This window comes from Astatotilapia calliptera, chromosome 5, assembly GCF_900246225.1.
Source record: "Astatotilapia calliptera chromosome 5, fAstCal1.2, whole genome shotgun sequence".
Classification (NCBI taxonomy): domain Eukaryota; kingdom Metazoa; phylum Chordata; class Actinopteri; order Cichliformes; family Cichlidae; genus Astatotilapia; species Astatotilapia calliptera.
In genome coordinates, this window is record NC_039306.1 from 20307200 (window position 1) to 20330304 (window position 23105).

General features: G+C 39.9%; 2 protein-coding genes across 5 annotated transcripts; both read right to left on the reverse strand.

Moving 5' to 3' along the window:
- Positions 1-312: 312 nt before the first annotated feature.
- eps8l3a (EPS8 signaling adaptor L3a) lies at positions 313-12743 on the reverse strand. 3 transcript variants are annotated; one of them, XM_026166404.1, is made up of 21 exons: positions 12684-12743; positions 9869-10007; positions 8512-8591; positions 8322-8395; positions 7984-8051; positions 7734-7892; positions 6743-6892; positions 6581-6645; positions 6396-6487; positions 6182-6294; positions 5930-6044; positions 5215-5288; positions 5041-5115; positions 3855-4000; positions 3531-3747; positions 3420-3445; positions 3251-3347; positions 3053-3160; positions 2476-2561; positions 582-714; positions 313-470 (listed from the first exon to the last, which is right to left on the reverse strand). In XM_026166404.1, the coding sequence occupies exons 3-21, from the start codon at positions 8574-8576 to the stop codon at positions 459-461; spliced, it is 1875 nt and encodes a 624-aa protein (XP_026022189.1). In that variant the 5' UTR covers positions 8577-8591; positions 9869-10007; positions 12684-12743; the 3' UTR covers positions 313-458. The 3 variants fall into 3 exon arrangements, with proteins under 3 accessions (XP_026022189.1, XP_026022190.1, XP_026022188.1); XM_026166405.1 differs by lacking the exon at positions 12684-12743 and adding an exon at positions 11428-11474 and having other exon boundaries at positions 9869-9992; XM_026166403.1 differs by lacking the exons at positions 9869-10007; positions 12684-12743 and having other exon boundaries at positions 7984-8048; positions 8512-8598.
- Positions 12744-14807: 2064 nt separating this feature from the next.
- LOC113021698 (interferon regulatory factor 6-like) lies at positions 14808-18050 on the reverse strand. 2 transcript variants are annotated; one of them, XM_026166407.1, is made up of 8 exons: positions 17839-18050; positions 16986-17181; positions 16798-16896; positions 16445-16705; positions 15558-15950; positions 15231-15349; positions 14997-15122; positions 14808-14944 (listed from the first exon to the last, which is right to left on the reverse strand). In XM_026166407.1, the coding sequence occupies exons 1-8, from the start codon at positions 18010-18012 to the stop codon at positions 14939-14941; spliced, it is 1374 nt and encodes a 457-aa protein (XP_026022192.1). In that variant the 5' UTR covers positions 18013-18050; the 3' UTR covers positions 14808-14938. The 2 variants fall into 2 exon arrangements, with proteins under 2 accessions (XP_026022192.1, XP_026022191.1); XM_026166406.1 differs by lacking the exon at positions 14808-14944 and having other exon boundaries at positions 14949-15122.
- Between the last annotated feature and the right edge of the window lie 5055 nt (positions 18051-23105).

Sequence of the window (23105 nt, forward strand, 5' to 3'; positions counted from 1 at the left end):
AATCTGTAATCTGTAGCCTTATTGCTTGAGATGGACTGCCAGAGTTTTACAGATTCAGATGCCTCTGAGGTTCACGTGTAATGACTCGACAACAAAATAAAGCATGTTAATTCACCCAGGTTGTGTCACACTTTTATTTACAGGTTATGCTGTGACAAATTAGACTCCAACTTTTTATTACAGAATTCAAGCGATTACTGATCTTATATTACACAAGACGACAACACGACTATCTGTGTGTGTGTGTGTGTGTGTGTGTGTGTGTGTGTGTGTGTGTGTGTGTGTGTGTGTGTGTGTGTGTGTGTATGTGTGTGTGTATATATATATATATATATATATATATTCAAACGAGACGTAAGTATGCACTGTAAACTCAAAGCTCAAAGTTTTCAGTCTGATCATCGGTGACCAGTTTTGGTCCTCTTCTGTCCCCTTTGATGTCCCGTCACTGGTCTCACTTAACTGGAAGCCTAAAGTGTTCACAAAAGACAGAGCAGAGTTGTCTGTGCTACATGCAGCATGCTTCTATAGAAACTCCACATGGATGGGAGAAGCGAGTGAAGCAGTGCTTTGTCACTTACGGCTAGCTGCGACCTGACTGCGTTTAACTGGAAGAAGACTCGGCCTCCTTCCTCGGGACACATCACCTTCAGCTCCTCTCTGGTCATGCCCAGAAGCGTAGTGCCGCTCACCACACCGAGACAGCGTACAGTGCTGCAGGAGATAAATAACATGGATCTGTGTTTCTCACACTTTGGAAAACCTGCTTAGTGTGCAGCAGTACACACAGCTGTGTCTTTATATACCTGCAGATTTATATAGCCAAGCTAAGTACCTCCCATGATTCACTATCTTGCAGAGCCGTTTTTAGCAACAAAAACATGAAGTGATCATTTTCTGTATGACTTTAACAGTTTCTCGTGTAATTATGGAGAACTTTTGGCCCACTCTTCTGTTAAGTTGTAGACATTTGTCCATGCACAACTCTCTTAAAGTACCACCACAGCATTTCAGTCAGTTGCAGGTCTGGACTTTGGATCAACGCCTGTATTTTTTCACTTTCAGTGATTCTGTTGTAAATTTACCGCTGTGCTTGGGATCATTGTTGCATCACTCACTTTTAGCCAAACATGGTAGATGGCCTCACATTAGACTCTACAAATACTGTGGTACTCAGAGGATTTTGTGTCAGTTCAATGACTGCATCATACTCAGGGCCTGTGGCTGCCAACAAAACCTAAATCATCACCCCTCCATCAACGTGCTGTCGGGTGGTATGAGGTGTTTTTTTTTGTGCTGATATGCTGTGTTTGGCTTTCCCAAATGTGGCCAAACATTTTGATCTCATCTGTCAAAAGGTCATTGTTACAGAAGTCTTGTAGTTTGTTCTTAGTGTAGCTTAGGCTTGGCAAACACAAACCATGCAGCCACGTTCTTTTTAGAGAGAAGAGGCTTTTTCCTGGCAATCCTTCCAAACAAGCCATAGTTGTTCAGTCTTTATGCTGTCAGGAACTTTTACATTTAACATGCTGAGGCCTGTAGAGTCTGAAAAGTGTGAGTCTTGGATTTTTTGCAGTTCCTCTGCATTGCATGGTCTGACCTTGGGTTGAAAAGTCTACTCCAGGGAAGATTGGAAAATCTTGAATGTTTTTCATTTGCGAAAAATCTTTCTCACTGTAGAGTGAAAGACTTCAAATTATTTGAAAATGACATTTCTTATGTCTTGGCAATGCTAACTGCCAAGACTTCAGCTTTTATAGAGTTGCTCACACTCGCTGATGATCAGTACTTACTGCTTCCATAGAGATTAAGAGGGTAAAGGAGAACTCAGATTTTCACACGGTGCTTCTGCTTTTTGGATTAAATACATAATAACACAGTGCAATCGGTAGCATGGCTGAGCGGTCTAAGGTGCTGGATTAAGGCTCCAGTGTCTTTGAATCCCACCGCTGCCATGAATAGTTTTGGGGCTTGAGTAAGGTACCGTCTCTACACACTGCTCCCTGTGTGCTGGATTGGTAGCTGCCCACTGCTTACTGGTAGAATGGGTTAAATGCAGAGGACTAAGCAATTTCTACAGGGTTAATAAAGTATACATTAATATGTCATGTTTTGTTGTTCAGCTAAGGTTGTTTTTAATATTTATACTTAACAGACTGAAAAAATGAATAAATAAAGCTGAAATGTATGAAAATTGCGATAATTTTGATAATTGATAACACTAATATTAATATGAAGGAGAACAGAGATGATTGCAGATGTCACAGCAGGTTGATCATCCACATCTGAGACCATTTTTACTCTTTAACTGTTTGTCCACATTTGTCCCTCCTCCCTGATATTTCAGCTGATCTTTCTGACCTTCATGTTTCTTTTTATGCAGACACTGGATAGTAAATGCCAGAAACTAGCACCAAGGCCACCTGCACAGCCAATTCATTACATTAGGGAGTGAAGAATTCTGGTTGTACTCACATTTTACTGAAGCCCTTGTCTTCGAGCCAGGCTTTCACTTCGGCAGGCTTGGACCTCTTTGTTAGGACAGGTGAGGCCACAATTTCCTTTGAAAATGGAACAATAATGTATTATTAGTTTAAGTGTAAAGTAGTATTACTTTAATTAAGTCTGAAAATAAAAATGCACATACAGCTTGCTATATAGTTTAAACTATATGATTATTGGTTTTTGCTCATGTCCGTTCCTGTTTTATTTTGTGATTCCTGGTCTCTTTTACATAGTTGAAAGTTTTACTTCCTGTCTTTGTTGGGCTTTCTGCTTTGTTTTACAGAAGTAAACATCAAATTAGAAGGGCAAAAACACTCAGCAGTGACTCATTACAAGTAATGTTTCTTGTATTTATAGTAAATTCCCAGTTTCCTGGAGTGTGGAATGAAACAGGAATGGGATCACTCCCATTAGCACCTGTGGCTTGGCAAAAGTCTAATCCTGCACAAACATGCTTTTTATTTCTTATCATCTACGCTCAGAATAATTCAGTGTTTGTGTATCTTTAATGTGAACTGTAACGTGTTCGTGTCTGCTAAGTGGTAACCTCTTCATCAGGTTGGTGATCATTATCGCTCAGGATATTACTGGGGACAAAGCCTTCCTCCCCTCTGTCATTCCTCACTTTCCACCACTGCTTGGACTTGTCCAGCAGCTGTAGGCACAAATAAAGCAAATATGGAGGCAGTTAACAAAACAAATGCGAGTAGGGACAGAAAAATCGGATGAGTCACTTTGCTGATACCTGAACTGTTTCTCCTTTTCTCACGGTGAGCTCTCTTTGGTTTCTTGAAATGAAGTCAGACTTCACACGCACTTCTCGCGGTTTTGGCTCCACTGAGCTGGGAAAAAGTCAAAATCAAAAACACTCACTTTGCACTGAATCATTGACTCCTTTGTGTGTTCATGCGTACCGTGTAGGTTTCCAACTGGCATACGTCTGTGTGGAAGAAGAAAATAGCATTGATGTGAACTTCTGTGCTTTTTATTTAAGTAACTAGAAGATACTTGAATGCTTCGTTTACCTGACTGGGCGCAGGTTGCCGATCCTCCTGCCTGGTTACTGGTTTACTGGGTCCAGGTTGTGGGCTCTTTGGTCTGGCCACAGATTTGGGTGCACTCCTCTGTCTGGTCAGAGGTGGAGTGGGGGGAGGTTCTGCAGTGACTTCAGGGGGCTGCCAGCCATCGAAGAACTGCGGGGTGTAGGTTGGAATGTCCTCATCATCTTCTGGCCACTGGGTACTGATAACAGTAAGAGTACATGTTTGATTGCCCTGCTGACATTTAACAGAACACTTTCTCAGCTGTAAACAAAAAGAAGTCAAAGTATAAGAGATGTCTTGTTACACCTGGGAATGTTCCAGGCATCTCCCAGAGACTGCCACAGCTCGTCCTCCTCCGTGGACGCCTCTTCACTCATGAGACGGATACACTGAGGCGTCAGCAACGGCGCAATAATGCTGGGCGGCAGAACCTCAGGACAGTGTGACACCACCTGATGAGGGCATTAACAATTAATAACGAATATAAGTCCAGTGGAACAGTGGTGTGCACAGCCCACCCTGAGCAGGTGGAAGGCTTGCTGAGATGACAACAGGAGGTGTCTGTGCAGTTTAAAGTCCAGCCAGTGAGCAAATGAGAATCAAATCCCCAGTTAAGTTAATTCCCAGTGTTTAAACACTCATTAACAGTTCTTTATATGACAGCACTTTTACAAAAGCCAAACGAAGAATATCAGCATGAACACCTCATAACAACTGTCAAGCACAGCGATGGAGTGGTGATGATCTGGGCTCGTTTGCAGCCACAGGACTTGGAAACCAGTCACTGAAGCAACCATGAACTGCAAAGTATTTTGAAGTAAAACATGAGGCCCTCTGTGTAACACTTCAAGCTTTCATTAAACTGGTTATAAGTAGGACCATGAGCCTAAGCAGAGCAGCATATTTCAAACAGAACAGCTGTAAAAGAAAAGAATGGATGTGTTGCAACCTCCAAACTAACCCAACTGAAATGCTGTGGGGCGACCTTAAGAGAGCTGCGCATAAATAAAATGCCCACAACACTCAATTAACTGACACAACCCTGTAAAAAGGTGTGGGCCAGAATTTCATCACAGTGATGTGAGAGACTGATAAAGTCACAAAACAATTAGTGCTAAAAGTGGTTCTACAAGCTAATGAATCATGGGGTGCAGTCCTGTGAAAAAACATCTTTTTAACTACGTTTCACAGTCAGGGTGCTTCGGTTTTGAAATGACCTGTGTGAGCAGAGTCGGCTTTGAAGAAATGACTTTTAAAACCAATTTTGTTTTAGTCCTGCTTTTAAGCAGCTCTGTTATGCGTGATTTTTAAAATGTCCTTGCTATCTTTCCTCAGATTTCTTCCTCACTGCCCACTCTAGACTATCATTAATTTAATCCATTTATGTTTTCCGTTATATTTGCGATCGCGTGGGTGGGCGTATGTGTGAAGGTGGAAACAGTGCTGGGAAATTCTAAAGATGATGCCAAAAATGTTTTTAATAGTCACTTACGAATTTTAACGAGACAAAAAAGGAGCGGACAAATTCAGGAGCACTGGGATTGTTGATCTTTCCATTGAGCTCCCCCTGTCAAAGAAAGATGTCGCACATGCTGTATGTTACACAGGAACAACACACAGACCCACAGCATGATGATATTGTGTTAACGGAAAAGGGGAAACAAACCAGCAGGTTTAAGCCGAATTTAATTTTATGGAGGCATTCTTCAAATTCTTCTTGAGAGGGCATGCTGTCCATGACTGAAAAATAAAAAACAAACAATAAAGATAAATAATTAAATAAACATGCAGACATCACAGCTGCTAATATTTATTAGAATAAAATGTATTTTTATATAAATATAGAGCTTAAAGTAAAGGCAATACATTTGTTTAAATACAGATTATAGTCTTTGTCATTTTAGCCAGCCCACAGCAATCTACAGTTATGTAATGAATATAGACCAAAGCTGAAACTCACAGCTAAACTAAACTAACATCTAAAATTCTGTTTTTAATACTAAATTAAAAGAAAAAATAGAGGTCCTTCCTTTTTGATAAAGTATATAGTTAGGGTTGGATCAGGTGACCTTTAATCCTCCCTTAGTTATCTAGGCTGGAGGTTTCTTCCTGTTAAAAGGGAGCTTTTCCTTCCCACTGTCGCCATAGTGCTTACTCATAGAGGGTCCTCTGATTGTTGGGGTTTTCTCTGTTTTCTCTGTATTTTTATGGGGTCTTTACCTTACAATATGAAGCACGTTGAGGCAACTGTTGCTGTGATTTGGTGCTACATAAATAACACTTAATTGAATTAAACTGAATTGAGTTAAACCAGGCGCTGCTGGAAGCTGTGAATTTCACACAATATGGGATTTTTTTTCAAGTGTGCTTTTAATTTTGACCTTTCCCCTTTTTCTTCTTCTTCTTCGTCTTCTTCTTCTTTGCATTTTTAGCTTCTGCTGCAGCTAATTGTCCCATGAAGATTTCGATGTCCCTTAAAATATGATTCAACATATCCTGCAAGAAAGAAAAAAGCCACTGAGAAAAGAGGAATTTATTCATTTATTCTTCCCTTATCAGATGTTATTAAAGATGCTTTCTGATTTAAGCATGCAAAGAAGAAGCAAAATATACTTCTCCTAAAGAAAACTCACCACATTCCTGTCCAGCTCCGTGTATGAACGAGGTACGTCTTTATGCATGAAGGGCTCCTCATCATCCTCCTCATCTTCAGGCAGTAACATTTCAGGATCGTGCAAATGGTCTTCTATACACACAACCACAAACAGATGAAAAAGAGGATGAATACGCCATCATCACACCAATAACAGTGCATCAGTACCACCATGTATGCTGTCACAACCTTACCATAGTCAGGCTCACTCCACTGCCACGCTGGTTCAGCTGCAGGCTCTGGCTCGCTGGGTTTAGGGATTACTGCAGGTTTCACTCCTTCATTTCTGATTTTTTTTAAAAAAAAAAGGTGAGATACAGTTTCACAAAGAAAACTTTAATAAAGATTAAAGTGTATGGACACAGAAATTTTACAGTACTTGATGCCTGAATTCTGTCCCTGGCGTGCCAGTGCTAGTGAGAGATGTTTTTCAACATAGTCGGCCTGTAAAAAAACAAAGAAAAAATTAGAAAATCACTTGCCCTTTGCTTTCGCTTGATATGAGTCATGATGGCAGCCATCTCGGCCGGTTTGCCCTCACCCTGACATCATCACACTGGAACATGAAGACAGTGTGGTTGCGTTTTTTCCTGGCCTGGACTGACACTGTGAGCAGAGAGTTAAACACCCCGGCGTTCAGCACAGCGGTGAACTCCTGGATGTCACTGAGAGGCATCGACTCCAGCTCGTCCTGAAAAAGCACAGTAGCAAAGTCATCACAGAGGATGTTGGGTTGTTGATTCACATGTTTTTATAGCTTCTATCATTGCAGGAGAAAAGCTTGAACATCATTAAACAGTACTGTGAAAACCTCTGGAGTCACAGCTCCATGTTTTTATGTTTTGCTAGAGAAACTGAAAATATTTAAATGAACGTATTAAAATGTTTAAAAAAATAAATGGCTATAGAGTACAAAAGCCAAAAACAAAGTCTGCATGATTCTAATGAACTTGAAAATAAATATTTCACATGACCACATTTATTCTTCAACACAGTCTGAATTCTCTTTGTTTTCCTTTGGGGTTTTTTTTAAGTAGTCTTCAGGAATAGTTCTTCATGAGTCACATTCAAAGCTCTTCTTTGGAAGTTTCTGCCTTTTGTTCTGTTCTCTGTCAAAATAATCCTACACTGTTTCAATAATGTTGATGTTTGGGCTCTAGGCAGGCGATGACCGATAATGATCCGCAGTGAGTTTCTTATCCAGGTATGTTTTTACCCTATTGGTTAGTGTGTCCTAATAAATAAATAAATAAATCCTAATAAATAAATAAGGTTTTAAAGGGTTTTAAGATGAAATGCTACTGGCAAATGTGCATTTTCCTCTTACTGACATACACGTGGTTGCCTCTCCATGTTATTAGCTCTGCCCAGAACTTTCAACCCACCTGTATGACACATGACAGCGGGTCTGCATTTTACGATACTTTTGATATCAGACATTTATGCAAATTGGCACAAATTTAATGATAACTCATCCAATTAACTCATTCCAGTTTAAATAGACTTTTTGTAAGCTGCGCTGTGGTTGTTACCTTGTTTTCAATATCTGTGAGCATCATTTTGGTGCCTTGCACCTCCAATTGCATGGTCTGACCCCACACATGACCCATCTCCTCCAGCAGGTTCAAACGGTCCACACAGTCTGTGATGTTTTTCAGGTCCTTCCCGTCCAGGTCACAGGTGAACAGGTGCTGCGGCACAGAAGGATTAAAACAGAAGTTTGACACTATCCAGAGACACGTACATTTGGATGTATAATAGAAAATGTTCTTAATACTCCACCTCCACCCTGCACTGAAAGTTGCCCATCATCTTGTTTATTGATGCTGCATACTCCTGCCTCTGCACTGCTGAAACACAAAGCAGGTCTTTATGTTCTTTGTTCTTCTTTTCACAAATACAATTAAAGGTGGAAGCATAATAATAATAATAATAATAATAATAATAATAATAATAACAATTGACAATTGAAATATTTAGGATGGAAAGGCAGCAATGACATAGTCAAATGATCAGTTGCATAAGGTCATAAAAGAAATAAATATCCAATAAGATAAATCAGAGTTATATATATATGAAATTAAAACCTATTAGTACGTTTAACAGCAATGTTTACTTACAGTAAATTGATTTTGCACTTGGCCTCGACATATTTGAGAGCCGTGATGGCGCTTCATCCATCGTGGAATAACCACTGTCACAGAAAAACAAAAACCCAAATATAAACCTTTGAACCTTTGAATAAAATAAATGAATAAAGCAATCAGCCAATTGATTGTTGCCCAGATAAAAAATTGCCAGAATACATACTTGGACTGGAGTGAGTCTGCATAGCTGCTGGTATCACAGCCAAAGGGACTGTTATTCCTGAACATACTGACTGGACTCACCTGGAACATCACATGAATCATACACACGTCATACATGAGTGGACTCACCCACCTGTATCTGAAATCAACCCATAAATCTTCCACTTTTACAGGTTTATTGTGTTAAGTCCGAACTATTTAGAGGAATGAAAATTAAATTAAAAGGCGGAGAATTATAAACGGATCAAGAAAACAATCTTGTGGTAACACAGAAATGTGGTCAGTTACATCACAACTGCACACCTGCAGTGACACATGACCAAACACACTGAACACAACACACAAATATGATACAAATAAAACAACGTGCACTGTACATCTAACATCTATCTATCTATCTACACATCAAAATAATTAAGGGAACACTTAAATCAGATCTTGATTAATGACATATGAAGAATACATGAGGTTCAAATCCTGACTGACATATGATGTGTGTTAGGATGCCTGGGTCGTTGACCCAGGGTTTTTGAGTTTATTATATTATTATTTCTAGTCTTTGGTTTCTTTGAGTTCTGTCTTATGGTTTATGTCTCTGTCTTCTCTAGTTGCTCTGTCTCCCCTGTCAGCTGTATCCCCTTGTCTAGTTCGCGTCTCTGTGTATCCTTAGTTGCTATATCCCCGTGTCCAGTCAGTGTCTGTGTCTGCCCTGGTCCCACGTCTCTGTTCCCTTTGTTATAGTGCCTGCCTGTGAGTCTGTGTTATGTTTCCTGTTTTACTTTGAAAGTCCATGTCTGATGTTAATGTGTCTGGTTTTGCTTCCCCTTGTCTCGTTAGGCCTTATTTGCCCCAGCTTTGTTTTCCTCCTGTTACCCATTCCCTGAGTGCTCCCTCTGTGTATTTAAGCCCTGTGTTTCTCTGTGTCTGTGTCGTGATCTACCGTTTACCTAGCTGTGTGTTCTGTCAGTCCATTTTGATTTTTTCCAGTTATGTTATATTTGAGTTGACATCTGGCTCTGGAGTCTGCACCTTGGGTCCTATTCCTGTCTGCACACAGCCTACACATAACAATGTGTAGTTGGTTTAAAAGTGGCGTAATGACAGTCAGTGGAAACCAAAATCATTAAACCTTTAAAAGTTTGGATTCAAAACCACACCACGAATTCATTTACATAATTATTCAAGTTTTCCCTTATTCTTTAAATTTTATTTTGAAAAGCATGTTTTTAAATTATGTTGATAGCCGTGAATAAAGAGAAGAACTAAGTCCAACCTTTCAGCAAGCCTTCGCCGTACATCGTTCAGACAAACAATAAAGACATATTCAGTGTACCGCTGATATTGTCACCAATTCTTACCTTTTGTTGTTAGTTCCTTATGCGTTGTTTTTGCTTCCAGTCAAACTCTGCTCATGTTTGAAACCCACACTTTGTCGATGTACGGCTTAGACTTCCTCATCAGAGAGAAGGACAAAGTCCGGATCTGTGGAAGAGCCACCTGGATGAGGGCGTGAGATCTTTAGTAGTATCCCGTTTGAGCAAAGGTTACCAGATATCGTGGAAATCCCCTCCCATCAATAAATGCTACAAAGAAAACTTGATCAGCATTTTGCATTCTTTCCATTTGTAAATATTAAGATAAGAGGACACTACTTAATTATTCTTCCATATTGGTTCAATAGTCTGCTGTTATGTAATCTGTATATCTGTTGTATTCTCTATACATAAATACATTTGGGGCTAATGCTAAATGGGTACAAGTGAAACAAGGTTAAAAGAGAGAGAGAGAAGGAAATCTAAACACCGTTGTAGCACTTAAAGTCTCCCTTTTACGTCTCCTTCCTTTAGCTTTAAATGCCCTGTTATAAATGTTCAAAAAGGATTATGACACCATCTACCTGGCTTGTTGATTTTTATGTCCTCTTAGCAGATATCACAAAGCCAAACATTAACCAGACACAGCGTGTCACAGCATCCAGTGTGAATGTATTTAGCTCAAATGATCTATGAAAACTTTACCAGATTGAGAATAATTTGTTCACCACATTTGCTTTGATTGCTTCTATACGACTGAGATCACCCTTCCAGAAAGTAAACCGAGGAGCCTGCTGAACAGCAGGAAGTGGCTACTGTACCATGTCATTATTTTGGGATGCTTGTACTATAAACAATGTCTCATTAAAGTTTTGCTACTTTTTTATTGCCATTTTGCTGTATTTAAGAGGGAACATGGCTCATTCAAGCCGCTGTAACTGGCTTTGCAGATTAAGATCTTCAAATCCAAAAATATGACAAATCATAAAAGCATGACGTTACACACCAGATTAAATGTATAAAAACCTGAAAAAAATGAGCTCTTTTGTCACTACCCAAAGCGGCAATATTATTCAAAAGTGTAATACCTATGTTGAGAAAAGCCTTGAGTCATCCCTCATTTCCTTAGTTTTTATTTCCAAGGAGCCAGAACTTTTTTATGAGTGGTTTTGAGTGATAGTTCTCCAGGCTTTCTGGCGATCTATCAAAGTTTTTCTTTAGAATTGGCTACTTTTTCACTCACTTTCAGTTCAGTCCTTGTTTGTGACCATTATCAGAAGAATGTTTTTGTTTGCAACGCTAATTAAGAATGACCTATGAGTCATTCAAACATTAAAAAGGCTCCTGAGTCAAGGGATGAATCTGTGTTGGGTCTACACATAACAGACAACTTGGCAAAGGACCCGATTGTGTCTTTAGGCACTTTGTTATAAACAGCCTGAGACAAAAACATATAATTCTTTCCTAGAGGTGCTGTTTGCCCTGAGGCAAGGCAGATAACTACTTAGAACCTCAAGCCAGTGAAATGCCTCCAAGTGCTGACAGACTTCAAACAACAAAAATGGCATTAAAAAAGCAGACATGGAAAATGCTGAGTGGCTCACAATTGGTCATGGATTGGAGCTAAACATTATTGAAGCAATGTGGGATCCTGTTGACAGAGAACAGAACAAAAGGCTATCAACATCCAAATAAGAGCTTTGAATGTCCTTCAGGAAGCCTGGAGAACTATTCCTGAAGACTACTCAAAGAAATGACAGGAAATCTTGACTAACAGAGTTCAAACGGTGCTGAAGAATAGAGGTGGTCAAACCAAATATTAGCTTTCAAGCTCATTCCAGTTGTTTAGACTTTAGTTTTTCCTTCTGTGCTGTATTTCTGTGTATAATTGCACGTTTCAATAAATCTATTTCCCATCTTTGTCACAAAATATAAAGAAATGATAAGTGTGGCTGAGGTGTGATCCCTGACTCAGCTGCAGGGGAGGGGCGGTGCAGTGAGCTCAAGGGTGCCAGAGAGGTTGGAGAGACAGGTGGATGTGATTGTGCTGATGAGGATTTCCCTTTTTTTAGTGATGTTGGACAGCAGAGGGCAGGAGAGGGCACAGCTGACTGGAAAGTTGGCTGCCATGTGTGCCAAGCCAGGAGTGTGCAATAAAAGCTAAACAAAACTGAAAGACGGTGTGTTGGGTCGGAATCATTTACAGTGCGTAGTTTAACACAATGCAGGGGACTATATATAATAAAATCTCTTGTATTCAAAAGATTCAAATAGGGATGTGTCCAGGAAAGAAAGGATTTTAAAGCAAACATGCTTCTCTTTCTTTGTCTGTTAGACAGACATAAAAATAATAATACATGTTTGATGAGCAAGTCATTTATTTTGTATGATTTTTAGTTGAACGCTTTTTTCTGACGAATATCAACATTTTCTCAGTCGAAGAAATAAAAAAATGAGCGCTGGAAATTGACCACCTCCAAAATAAAGAGGATACACTGCTCAGAGGCTCTGGCTGGAGGAACAGATGTTTGTCAGATTAACAGTTTAACTCATCACTGTCACATAGATTTGTGATACATTAAATTTGACATAATTTTTTAAAGGTTTCTAAGTGTAAGTGACTCAACAGACACGTTCAGTGCCTGCTCTGTGACTTTAACACTACAGTATGTTGTGCTGATCTCATGCTTGCTGTTGTTTAACTAAACCACTGGAGGTCAGCTGTGTTTCATTGAGCACATTTATCATTTCTGGGGAGCTGATTTGCAATTAACTCAAATCTCTCAACCTCCAGAATCAACAGCAAAAATAAACAATGTTTTAACAAAGTCTGTTTTTTTATGAGCAGACATTCACATACCAGCCAGTTCACTGGAGACACCTGTTCATCTTCTTGTTAACATTAACATGTAATCAGCACATCACATGGCGGACACCCCATGCAATGAGATTCAATTCAATTCAATTTTATTTATATAGCGCCAAATCACAACAAAAGTCGCCTCAAGGCGCTTCATAGATACAGAGAAAAACCCAACAATCATATGACCCCCTATGAGCAAGCACTTTGGCGACAGTGGGAAGGAAAAACTCCCTTTTAACAGGAAGAAACCTCCGGCAGAACCAGGCTCAGGGAGGGGCGGGGCCATCTGCTGCGACCGGTTGGGGTGAGAGAAGGAAGACAGGATAAAAGACATGCTGTGGAAGAGAGACAGAGGTTAATAACAGATATGATTCAATGCAGAGAGGTCTGTTAATACATAGTGAGTGAGAAAGGTGACTGGAAAGGAAAAACTCAATGCATCATGGGAATCCCCCGGCAGCCTACGTCTACGAGATATTTACACATGATCACGATAACATGCTGAAGTTCACACTGAATATCAGAATAGGTTGAAAAAGGTGATTTAATAGATATGTATGTATATACTGTGAACACTATACAGATGCAATTTGAAAATTTGAATATCATGCAAAACTTCATTTATTTCAGTAACTCAACTTAAAAGGTGAACGAAAATATGATATCGATTGGCAAAGAGAGATATTTCAAGCCTTTATTTGTTATGATTTTGATGACTATGGCTTACAGCTTATGAAAACTCCAAATTCAAAAGCTCAGAAAATGTAAATATTGTGAAAAGGTTCAATATTGTAGGCTCAAAGTGTCACACTCTAATTAGTTAATTAATCCAAAACACCTGCAAAGGGTTCCTGAGCCTTTAAATCAGGGGTGCCCAATCCTAGTCCTCGAGAGCTACTGTCCTGCAGTTTTTATGCATCCCTAATGGTTTGATTACCTCTTCAGCATGCCATCCATCAAGTTTGGCAAAGGCCTGATAACAAGCCATTCATTTGATTCAGGTGTGTCAAAACAAGGATGCATCTAAAACCTGCAGGACGGTAGCTCTCGAGGACTGGGATTGGACACCCCTGCTTTAAATGGTCTCTCAGTCTGGTTCAGTGGGAAGACTGCTGACCAGAAAAACCATCATTGACACCCTCCATGAGAAGGGAAAGCCCCAAAAGGTAATTGCAAGAGAAGCTGGATGTTTCCAAAGTGTTGTATCAAAGCACATTAATAGAAAGTTATGTGGAAGGGAAAAGTGTGGAAGAACTGAACAACAAATATCAAAAGCATCTTACCTGGGATAAAGAAAAAAAAGAGCTGGTCTGTTGCTCAGTGGTCCAAAGGCCTCTTTTCTGATGAGAGCAAATTTTGCATCTCATTTGGAAACCAAGGTCCCAGAGTCTGGAGGAAGAATGGAGAGGCACACAATCCAGTCTGTATTTTCCAGTCTGTGTTGATTTGGGGAGCCCTGTCATCTGGCTGGTGCTGATCCACTGTGATTTATTAAGTCCAGAGTCAACGCAGCCGTCTACCAGGACATTTTGGAGTACTTCATGCTTCCTTCCGCAGACGAGCTTTATGGAGATGCTGACTTAATTTTCCACCAGGACTTGGCACCTGCCCACACTGCCAAAAGTACCAAAACCTGGTTCAATGACCATTGGATTACTATGCTTGATTGGCCAGCAAACTCATCTGACCTGAACCCTATAGGGGCACTGCCAAGAGAAAGATGAGAGACATGAGACTGAACAATGCAGAAGAGCTGACGGCCGCTATTGAAGCATCCTGGTCTTCCATAACACCTCAGCAGTACCACAGGCTGATAGCATCCATGCCATGCTGCATTGATGCAGTAATTCATGCAAAAGGGGCCCAAACAAAGTACTGAGTACATATGCATGACCTCTTCAGAGGTCTGTGAGGATCTATGCTCACTGTACTCACAGTCCACAGATCCAAATCCAACAGAGCACGGTTGGGATGTGACAGAGCAGGAGATCCATATCGTTGATGTGCAGCTGACACATCTGCAGCAGCCGAGTGATGACATCATGGAACTAATAAAGTGCATTTTACTCTTATGGCTCAAAGACGAGCATAATTTGTATTTTTGAAAGGATTTCACACAAATTCACAGTCACGCTTTTATTGATAAAATAAACATGCGATCACAGGCTAAATACAGTTACGTTCAACAAGCCATAAAACAATTCAGACCCAAAGTGCAGCAGCAGCATCCATTTCAGAACAAACCCATTACTTTACTGCCTGCTACAGACCCACCAGGGTCTGTAGCAGGCAGTAAAGCTGCTTTAGCTGGGTCACAATGCTATCCTTGATGTTTTCCATCGAAATCTGGAGGCGGATGCTGCCGCTGTCAAGTGATCGCGTGTTGTCGTCACTAGAAAACAGCTCACTTATCATTCTGGCCACCACTGGAATGACCTGCAGGGTGAAAGAGGGCCGTTAAGTGTTGGGAAAAGACATTTCGCAAGCTTATTTGTTTAAAAATTTCAAGATAGACCACTTAAATTATGTTACACATTTCTTTACCTGGACCATGATAAGTTTCCTCTCCTTGGGTCTTCCATCTGGCCACTCCTCCCCGAAACACAGATTGATCTCATAGTCAGGAGTGCTTGGTGCCTGGCCACGCTGTTGAGCTATCACACCTGCACAGCAAACAAAAAAAAAAAATATTTATAAAAAAAAAATGCTTTTCCACAGGTGCTCAAACTCATTTTACATTGCAGGCCACACCTGCCCACCTTGATCTTAAGGCATGGGCCAAACCGCTGAAACTCCCATTTTTGTCAGTGTAAAGATGCTTAACTACACATTGCATCTCATTTATTAAAAAGAAGTGACATTAATACATACCAGCGAGAAAAGACTCAAGACAGAACAGTTTGACCTTCCTCTGCCGCTCTATGAGATTCGGAGCAGCTGGATTTGGAGCGCAGGGGCCAGACCAGTACACCTTGCACTGACAGAGACGGACTGCGTAGATATCGTGGCCGCTGACCTCCAGGATCAGACCTCTGTCCATCACGTCCAGAAGGCGGTTAGTGAAGACCCTCTGCTTGTCATTGGTGATGTGCTCCGTGGTCGGAAAGCGTAGCTGTTCCAGGTTCACTGGGCCGAACAGCTCTTCCTGATTGACCATGGGCCCGAGGTCTCCGTAGAACAGCCTGCAGCCTAGCGGGTTGCTGACTGTCGCTGTAGGACACATCTCCTTCCCTCTGTAAAGAAACTGCACCTCCAGGTCTGTCACTGGGTCAGAGATGAAGGTGGAAGCGTGTTAAAAAGGAAAATGCAATAAAACTATATTTTAGGTAAAAACAGAAAAAGAACTAAGCTTAATTTTTGAAAAAGGAGAGGTCACAGGGAAGCAGAAACTTCAATTTTACGACCATGGTGCACATACTGGACACATATTCTCAATTAATTAATAAAAAGTTCTGTTTATTTAAAAACAACAACAGGAATAGTGACATCTTCAAGCTTAAAGCAGAGGAGTTGAAACTATCTTTTTATAAAACCAGCAAGTATTGCTGTCTAGAGAAGAGGTTTTCTGATGTTATATTTTCCTAATTTAAACCAATCAAATGTCATGAAGTTCAACTGCACTTGGGGAGCTACAGCAGGTATCCCCTACACCTCAGCCTGCCACAACAAAAAGCTCAAATTATTAATTATTATTTTAAGTTGAAGTCTGCCAAGCAAGCAGGTGCAAGACTCGTGTCTTAGCAACAGTTCACACTCACTTGGAAGGGAACTGATCCACATTTCGGGAGAGGCAAACAAGCCGTCGGGCAGGGGAGGGGGCTGCAAAGACGGATCGGGCAGAGTAACTGGGGGCATGTCGTGTGTCGTTTGCTGCATCTCCACATCCACGGGCTCCTCTTTAGGCCAGGGTTTAACAGGCTCCTCTTTGGGCCAGACCTCGTTTGATGGGGGACAGCTGGGAGGCTGCATGGATGACTCAGAACCCATCGGAGACCACATAATGAGAGGAGAGGGGGTGCCTACACGAAGAAAATAATTCATTTACTGTTAATAAGCAATCAAACTGGACATTGCAGAAACAGGTGTAATGTTTTTAGACAAAGCCATTCACCATTAGATGGGTATGGAGGCAGAGACTCTGGAGTATCTGGAATATCTTCCTCAAGACCATCATCATCCCCGGGTGTCCAGGGGCCAGCATCTGAAGAGCCTGCGGAGTGAGGGAGGTGGCAAATACTGCAAAATTAAAGATGAACGAAGAAAGACGAGAGCGAGCCGCATTAAAGAGCTCTCATTTACCGTGGTTGCTGAGGGGCTGAGGGATGTCACAGACATCATATATCTTCCAAGGATTCATGGGGATCTCTTTGGTGCCGTCATAGACGAGGTTGAATTCTCTGCTTTTGTTCAGGGCACATCGAAGCTGAGCTTTCCACTTTGCAGGATCAGGTTCGTCAACTCCCTCCTGGAACTTTCCGGTCTCCACAGCCCATGCCTGGGGGAATATTTAGACCAAATGAAGGGATCAGTATCACACAGTTATTTTAATTTATATTTATGCACAGTATGCACTCACAAAAAATAAATAAAACCAGTGTTCTTTATTTAGTGAGTGATGCTGGGTCAGCATGTTTGTCAGGAAACAGCTGTATAATGTATTCACAGCTATGTCAGAATGAAAAGACTCAAGCCCAGAGGCTCAATTTTTCACGAGGTACACACACCTCGTCACAACAAAGTTTATGCTGATCAAATTCTGTTTTCTTTTCTTTAAAAAAAGTTTACTTATTTTTTTTTTTTTAAGAAAAGAAAACAACCTCATGAGCCACAACCTTTTCCCTTTATGCCTCTCCTGTTTAATTTGGTAGGTTTACAGAAGAACAATAAAATAAAACACCTACATAAAGTTTCATTCAACATGACCCAGAGAAACAAAATAGAACTGGGCTGCAAAGCCAGACGTTTTATTAAAAGTCCTACTTATTATTATTATTATTAGAGGGTATTTTTTAAAAGGATATTAACCAGGAATGAATTAGCATAACCCCTGCTTAAACCTCCTCACTGTCTCTGCAGAAGTACAAGTTCTGATCATGTATAAGGAATAAAGTCACACACACAGGCAGACACCCCTCTTTTAGTGAATCTTTACCTTAAAGATGGTGTCCTCATCCTCGTGCTGGGGTGTGTGCCGTGTGGCGTGTTTCCATGGGATCCTGAAGCGCATGTTCTCACGGTCAAGCCACGTCAATCCCGGGTAGCGCCCGCTTTCCACCTGCGCGACCAGCCAGGGCTTCAGGCGGACACGCCGAGGGGTGACTGCCATCCTCACTGCCGAGAAAATCCAAGTGAAATCAGTCCACCCTCAGAAGTCTTAATACCTTAATACCCCCCCCCCCCCCCCCCCCCCCCCCCGCCCCCCCAGCTGGCAGGAGTTTCGACGAAAAAAACAAAACAATGCACACAATGAGTTTGTCTGGACGGTTGATGATGATCCTATCACCATTAGGAGCCAAAAACAGGCCGACAATATCAAACCACTCCCTGAAACTGCTCATGGACTGCAGAAAGCGTGTCAATTGGCCCGCTTTTGTGATTTTTCCCGGTGTTGGCACAGCATACATCATGTGCTTGTTGCTTCCTGTGTGATGCTAATTGTGGGTTGTTGTTTTTTTTTTGGTTTTCTTTTGCTTGGGGCGATAGGGTCAGTTTACTGCCAACTGCCTGCAGTATCACCACGATCTGTCTGATCCAGTGCGGTTAACAGATGTTTCCAGTTTCTCCCAACATAAATGTGACCTTAGGGGCTGCAAAGGGTTTAATAGATGATTTCATAGATAAAATAGTGGGAGGCACTCCAAGAACTGAGATACAAGCAAAAGTCCTGCGCAATCACTCATTTCTTTATATGTAGAAGTGGAAATTGGGAATAGATGCAGCAATGCGTTCTAAATTGTACCTTTAGCTACTTAGTTACTAGCAGCCTGCTGCAAAAACACATAATTTGTTCCAATTTCTTTAGTTGAAGCTATAAAAAAAATGCCAACAATAAAAAAACAACAACAACTATCTACATCAGATGAACAGTACCTGAAAGTCATGTCCACAAGAAATAAATTTTAAAAAAAAAAGACATGACGGAGGGATGAATTTGACTCTTCAGTTGATCCGTCTCCTGTTCACTGAAATCCAAATTACACAAGAACTGGAATTCAGTGAAAGTCAGTGGCAACAGCTGTTATGATGTGAGGAATCCAAATTTGAAATTCTTGGTTCAAATCATGTTGAGTGTGGGTATGGTGTTAGGAGAGAGGTACAACAGTTCTGAAGACTAGTTAAAAATTACAAAACAGCTTGCGTAAGAGAGGGTGTTCATATGAAAATCATCCTGCCAAATACTGACTTCCAAGCTTCAGAGAACTGTCCAAATTCATTTATGCCTTAGATACTGTTTTTACAATGTATGTTTGCAATGATTCAATGAAATGCTGCATTTTTCTGCATGTCGGATAATAGATTTAACAAAAACACTGGCCGGAGTATGTGTGAGTAAAATGCAATGGAAATATATTAAATAAAATGTTTATTCATTCACATAAATAATCATTAAGGACATCCTGCTTGGTATAAACTGAATGTACCAATCAAGTATTTCATTCTACCGGATTCCATTAAAATGAAAATTTAAAAACTGTTCAAAATTACATGGAAAAGTTGCATGTAATTACTGCAAATTAGATAAAGTCAGCATTTTGGATTCACATGATGAAACTACTATAACTGACAAACTGTAAGTTAACGTCTACTTAAATATTGTTACCTGCCCAACCTTCTGTTCACCAATTAAGACCAAACTATGATCTCTTTTACATCTAATATCAAAATAATTTCTTTAGTTTCACTAACATTTAGCATTAGGTTGTGGCTCTCACACCATTGCACCATCCCTTCTACCTCTGATGTGTCAAACAATACTGCCAAGTTTGTAATGCATAATAAACACTGGATAGAAGTCATACAGGAATTGGCAGACAGTGAATCTGAAGACTGAAATGGTGTCCCACTAAAGCAAGCCTCTACAGCTTAAAACAGTGGTATCAGTAAATAGCTTATACACACAAAAATTCACTTTCAGATCATTTGTTCTGATTTTTCTTGGATTCTTGAACAATGTCTCTCATGTCCAAACACTCCCTCATACAAATAAATAAATAAATAATTTTTTAAAAAGTCTGAACTAAAATCTAAGAGTGGACAGTAATATGAAGCACTTTGAGCATTCTGCAGACCTTCGTCAAGGCAGCTCACTGCCTGGGCAGTATTTACTTTTGTATTTTTTATATTTGAAAATATTACTTTTAACTGTTGACTTATGATAAGTGGAAGAGGATTGATGGATGATGGATAGCACACATGTAGCATTCAATTCATTCTTTAGTAAAATTCATTTAAAGGTTTGTAACAAAAATATCATGTGAAAAAAGATTTTGATCACAAGTTTATTTTGGTTTTTTTTAAATACAATACTTTACTTTTCTTATTGTAAACAGTTATAACCTGTTACTGTAATCGAAATAACAAGCCACAATAAAGTAATGTGATATTTAGTATCCCAATATTTTATTATCTGTATGTTGCCAATGCAAACAATGGCAAAAAGCAATGAATTAATTCTATGTCCCTTTATTAGCACTTTGCCCTTCAGATCAATCTATTGACCTTGAAGGAGAGGTCAAAGGTTAAATATGACAGGAGATTTTAAATCTTTCAACATGTTAACACTACACACCACACTTATAAGTCTTTGGGTACACTTTGGCTTGCATACACCTCAGTGTTAATTGTTTACATGACTCCACTCTCCTACAAGGTTTTATCAGAATTCATTCACAACTCTTCAAGCTCTAAAGTTCACAGACAAAATTATGGCACGCACTCACAAACGGTTGCAAAAACATAACCTGCTTGGCTCAGTTAATAACAATCTAGTGGTAAAATAGTGCAGCTAGAAATCGGTTTCTCTGTGTACTCTTTTTGCTTCATGAAGATATCACCACAACCTGGGATGCAGTCGCTGCAGTTGTGACATTTTGTTTCATTTCACACATCGGTCATGTTGTCTTCTTCTGACTTCCTGGAATTACGGTGAATAAATATGACACAGGAGATCCGGGTTAACAAGTGACTCAAACGGACTGCTTCATTGTTACATTTGTCAACCAGCAGGTGTCAGCTTAGTGTCAGTTATCGCTGCTTTATATAATTCTCCCTCTGTAGGCATTATTGAGCTTTTTGGTTGTTATTGATAGGAAGTATTATTTATCAAAAAGGGTGTGGATTTATGCAACTCTTTATGATTACTCAAAGCTAATGCATTCCTCCTTCTTTTCCTTTTTTCTTCAATATGTCTGTGCTTAAAAAAAAAGCAAAATAATTGTAACATCAAAGCTGAAAAATTTAATCATGGTTCACGAGAAAAAACAAATAATCGGAACAAATTAGCAAAATATCCAGAAGTTGTTGAGATAGTTCAGTTTGGAAGAGGCGATGTTGTAATTCCTACTCGAATGGTTGAAAGAGTGAAAAACTTCATTTAATTTTATGTTGATAAAACAGCAGCATAAACTATAAATCAGGACTGAGTACGCGTGGATAATCTTCTTCCTCGGGTTGTAGTCCTGTCACTGTCCCACAGGTGAAATCAGCTGGCCTGAAGTCCCTCAGCCAACACAGTGAGTCTTCTGCTGCTACTGTTTTTATGCAGATGTTGATAAGAACTACCTTCAAGAAGCACTCAGAATATTTCCCTATAATAACACATGTCCTTTCTCCAGTCTTCTCTCTGTGATCTCTCAGCTTACCCATTTACTGCGCTACTATCCAAAATAATACCACATGTAACAGTGATACGCTGTATTAAAGGTGGTACACTGTGTTCTAAGCTCTCACTTAGCAGCAGGTATGCATATAGTTTTGGTTTCATTAGACTACTGCTTCCATCACCAGAGAAGGTTTCTTTAACAAGGAGAATGATACACTAATAATCAAATTAGCCACAAGAAGCACCAACTTTCTTTGACATACCTCATTACACTGAAACAGGTTTTGAAAAACTTCATAGGAATGCAGAGTAGACAAAGTGAGCTTTCATGAATTAAAAGAAACTCATACATAAATACACAAAAGTCACTATTCTCAAACAATAGAATGAAAGGACAGTAACAAATGGAGATAGAGGTATATATATAACAGCCCCCTGACGACACACAGTGGTGAACAACAAAGATTTGAACTAAAACTCAGCATCAGGATTCACACCAACAGTGCCTTCATTCGTCGGGAGAAGCTGCAGATCTTCCTGTGAACACTTTGCGTCTTTACTGCCGTCTCATCCTGGGCAGTAAGTCCAGTGCTGTCAAGCAGGTAAACCATTAAAAGAGCATTCACACCACACATTCCTCACATTTCAATGAAAATCATGGCCACGATCACCTTCCATCGAGTACAGAGGAACTGGATGGACCAGCTTGTCTCCATGACGACCTGGTGCTACAGACAGACTTTTTTTCTTTTTTTAAAGGACGGACTGGTTTTCTGGACAGCAATAAAATAAAAACAATCAATTAAAGCATTGTGCCAAAACTGCGCTTACATAACTACATTCTATATTTTAATGCGTATATTCCTCATCCTGTCATTTATAAAAAATATACTTAAGTTAAATCTGGCCCTACACTATGTGAAAGCTACCTTATTATCCTTTATTTATCCAGGTGAAAAGTCTCATTGAGATTTAAATCTCATTTCATATCTTATGTTTACCAAAAAAAAGCAACTCAAGCATGCCTCAGAGAAAAAAAGCAACTTATGTTTGTGCAACAGTTACATTAAGCAGAGCTACTTACTTAACGCATACGTTGCCAGAGCTTAGTGTGCAAAATGAAGTGAGTTCTGTGAAATCTTAAGTTAAATTCAGTTAATATGCCTGAGTTTATTTCATGTAAAAGTACATCAACGCTGGAAAAGTGATTCACAGAGGCCTACGTTGTATATTTTAAAATCCAATCCAATCCAACTTTATTTATAAAGCACTTTAAAATGCCCAGCACAGGACAAAGTGCTGTACAGTAAATAAATTAAGAACAATAGAATAAAACAAAACAGTAGAAAATAAAATACATAATACACAAAAATTAAAACAGCCCTATATTTAAAAACAAGATAAAACAGCATAGAATAAACTAAAACAACCAAAATGAAAATAAACTAAAACCAACATCTCAAAAAGTGTCAAAGGCCAGGGTGAAGAGATGGGTTTTCAGGAGTGATTTAAAAAACAGGCCTGTCTAATCTCTAAAGGCAGACCAGCTGCCTAAGATGAAAGAAGCTTTAATCCAACTGTCAAGCTTCAGTTCAGAG

Bases quoted from the DNA above. Each gene is read 5' to 3' on its own strand.
- eps8l3a (XM_026166404.1), bottom strand. From the start codon at position 8,576: ATGTTCAGGAATAACAGTCCCTTTGGCTGTGATACCAGCAGCTATGCA. The intron at 6,295-6,395 runs GTAAGGTTGTGA...TTGTGTGTATAG, and splicing joins GTGGAGTGAGCCTGACTATG to AAGACCATTTGCACGATCCT. The intron at 3,748-3,854 runs GTGTAACAAGAC...TACTGTTATCAG, and splicing joins GATGCCTGGAACATTCCCAG to TACCCAGTGGCCAGAAGATG.
- LOC113021698 (XM_026166406.1), bottom strand. From the start codon at position 18,012: ATGGCAGTCACCCCTCGGCGTGTCCGCCTGAAGCCCTGGCTGGTCGCG. The intron at 17,182-17,838 runs GTAAAGATTCAC...ATATTCCCCCAG, and splicing joins ATGAGGACACCATCTTTAAG to GCATGGGCTGTGGAGACCGG. The intron at 16,897-16,985 runs GTAAATGAGAGC...CTCACTCCGCAG, and splicing joins TCAGCCCCTCAGCAACCACG to GCTCTTCAGATGCTGGCCCC.